General features: G+C 36.3%; 1 protein-coding gene across 1 annotated transcript; it reads right to left on the bottom strand.

The window, feature by feature from the left end:
* Positions 1 to 576: 576 nt before the first annotated feature.
* Positions 577 to 2,038, bottom strand: LOC107755804 (SLAM family member 9-like; the record flags this gene model as incomplete). The annotated part of the gene is made up of 5 exons (XM_016572725.1): positions 577 to 641; positions 1,094 to 1,213; positions 1,316 to 1,375; positions 1,406 to 1,654; positions 1,765 to 2,038. Coding segments are annotated over 5 exons (768 nt in total), but the record flags the coding sequence as incomplete, so codon positions are not given.
* Between the last annotated feature and the right edge of the window lie 8 nt (positions 2,039 to 2,046).

Genomic DNA, 2,046 nt, shown 5'->3' with positions numbered 1-2,046 from the left:
TAGCTAAAATGAAATGCTTGCTTCTTTAATCTCACGTTTGCTTTTGTTAACGCTTTTGGTTAGGGTTAGGGTAGGGTTTAGTGTAGGTTGAACGTTATTTTCAAATGCGTTAGAGCATTAACCTTTAAGCGCCACTCACTGGGCATTTCATTTCCAAACTGACGTGATATGTACACCATTTTGGCACTATCATGTTTATCCGTTTCTGAGAAAATGTAATGTGCTTTTTGGTGCTCTGGACATTACACTTTGTTTGGAAACGTGCAAGCAATGTAATATCATTTTTGCAAAAATTTCTTTACTGGCTACAACAACAGGCATATTTTTATTTTTTATTTTTTTTAATGAGCCTGGGTTGTTTAATCCTTGTGTAGAAATGTTTTCTTATTACAGTTTTTGCAGTTGACAGCAAAGTTTAGCCATCTTCCACTTGTTTTTGAGTGTTATTGACATTGAATGATGATCTTGTGACTTTTATAAAAATCTGATGTGAGATTGTTATACGGACAACAACAGAAGCACACACATCTAAATCTGACTCACTGCTGACTTGACACAGAGATTAAATGGTCTTACCGATTGGGGTTTTCGTTTGTGGAATGTTGGATCAATGTAAGTGATCTCTTCTTCACAACTCTGAACTGTTTAAACAATAATAACAGATAAATTAAAACAACTCAATCTTAACTAGATATGTTTCCTTACAACATCAAGGCTCAAATACAAGCATTAATGCACACGATTTAACAAATATTTAATGCTGCATTTAAAAAAATGTCAGTAAATAATTTATTCAGCTTGACATTAGGACTGTTTCACACACAAAGTTCTTAGCAGAGTAAGCTATAATTGTTTAGAAATTCTTCACATGTAATTTTCATTGAAGCTCAACAAGCGAGACCCACAAATGAAACATTGTCATTCATAGAGATGTTCATTTGAACACCAGCTGAGTGATTAAATTATAATTATGTTCTGTGGACGTTTGTTCATTATTTCTGTTTCGTTTTGTCCCTGTTTCTCATTGGTTTAGTTACTGTTTACTTAATTGTCCTGGCGACTGACTGCTTTAAAAGCAGTAGGAAACACTTGCCTTCTTGATCAGTTTTTCTACATTTCCTGTAGATGCAGAAGATCACGACAGCAGAGACAATCAACAGAGATCCAGCAGCAGCAGAGATCAGCACTATGTACAACATGGGTAGGCTCTGATCTGCAATGAACAAAATTATTTATTAGTGTTAGTGAATGTGTCTGATCTATAAAAAAATCTGATGAGCTCAGTAAATAAACACATATAACAGCGCTGCTGTACCTGAACATGTGCGACAGAGTTGACTGATGTCCAGATGTGTGGTCTGGTTGCTGATGGGATTTTTGAGCACACAGCTGTAAGTGAATGAATTGTTGAGCACACAGCTGTAGGTGTTTTTATCCTGATATTCCACCTCCAGAGGTAGAGAGAGACTGATGCTGAGATCAGACACACTGATGCTGGACAATAAACTGTTTCCTTTGTACCAGGAGAGAGTCACATGACCCACATTCACCACTGAACACAACAATGAACAATTCTGCTGTGATGATGATGATGATGATGATGATGAAGAACAGTTTGAAGAGTTATTGCTGATGACAGGAACAGGCAGACGAGCTGAAAACATGACAGAATAAAGAGAAACTTTAACATGCTCAGTGAATGTTTAGTGTAAATAGTTAATAACATAAACAAGAATATACAGAGCACACGACATCTCTACTCACCATAGACAGAAACATTTAATATTTTTGTTAACAGTTTTGCTCCATTTATCTCTAGTTGATAAACTCCAGCATGTTCAGATGTGATGTTTGTGATGGTCAGAGATCCAGTTTGATTGTCCAGCTTCAGTCTGTCTCTGAACCTCCCATCAAGAACATCAGATATGGAGAAGATTTGTTTGTTTCTTTTGATATTTGCTATGAAAGACTTTTCAGTTCCCAATGACAACACTATCCTGCCGTCTTTGCATTCAGTAACATCAGTGTTTAGAGTAACAGAATCTC

The sequence above is a fragment of the Sinocyclocheilus rhinocerous genome, unplaced genomic scaffold (assembly GCF_001515625.1).
Source record: "Sinocyclocheilus rhinocerous isolate Xijiao unplaced genomic scaffold, SAMN03320098_v1.1 scaffold35098, whole genome shotgun sequence".
Taxonomy (NCBI): Eukaryota; Metazoa; Chordata; class Actinopteri; order Cypriniformes; family Cyprinidae; genus Sinocyclocheilus; species Sinocyclocheilus rhinocerous.
Note: the sequence above shows the minus strand (reverse complement) of the source record. Positions and strands in the feature narration are given on the sequence as shown.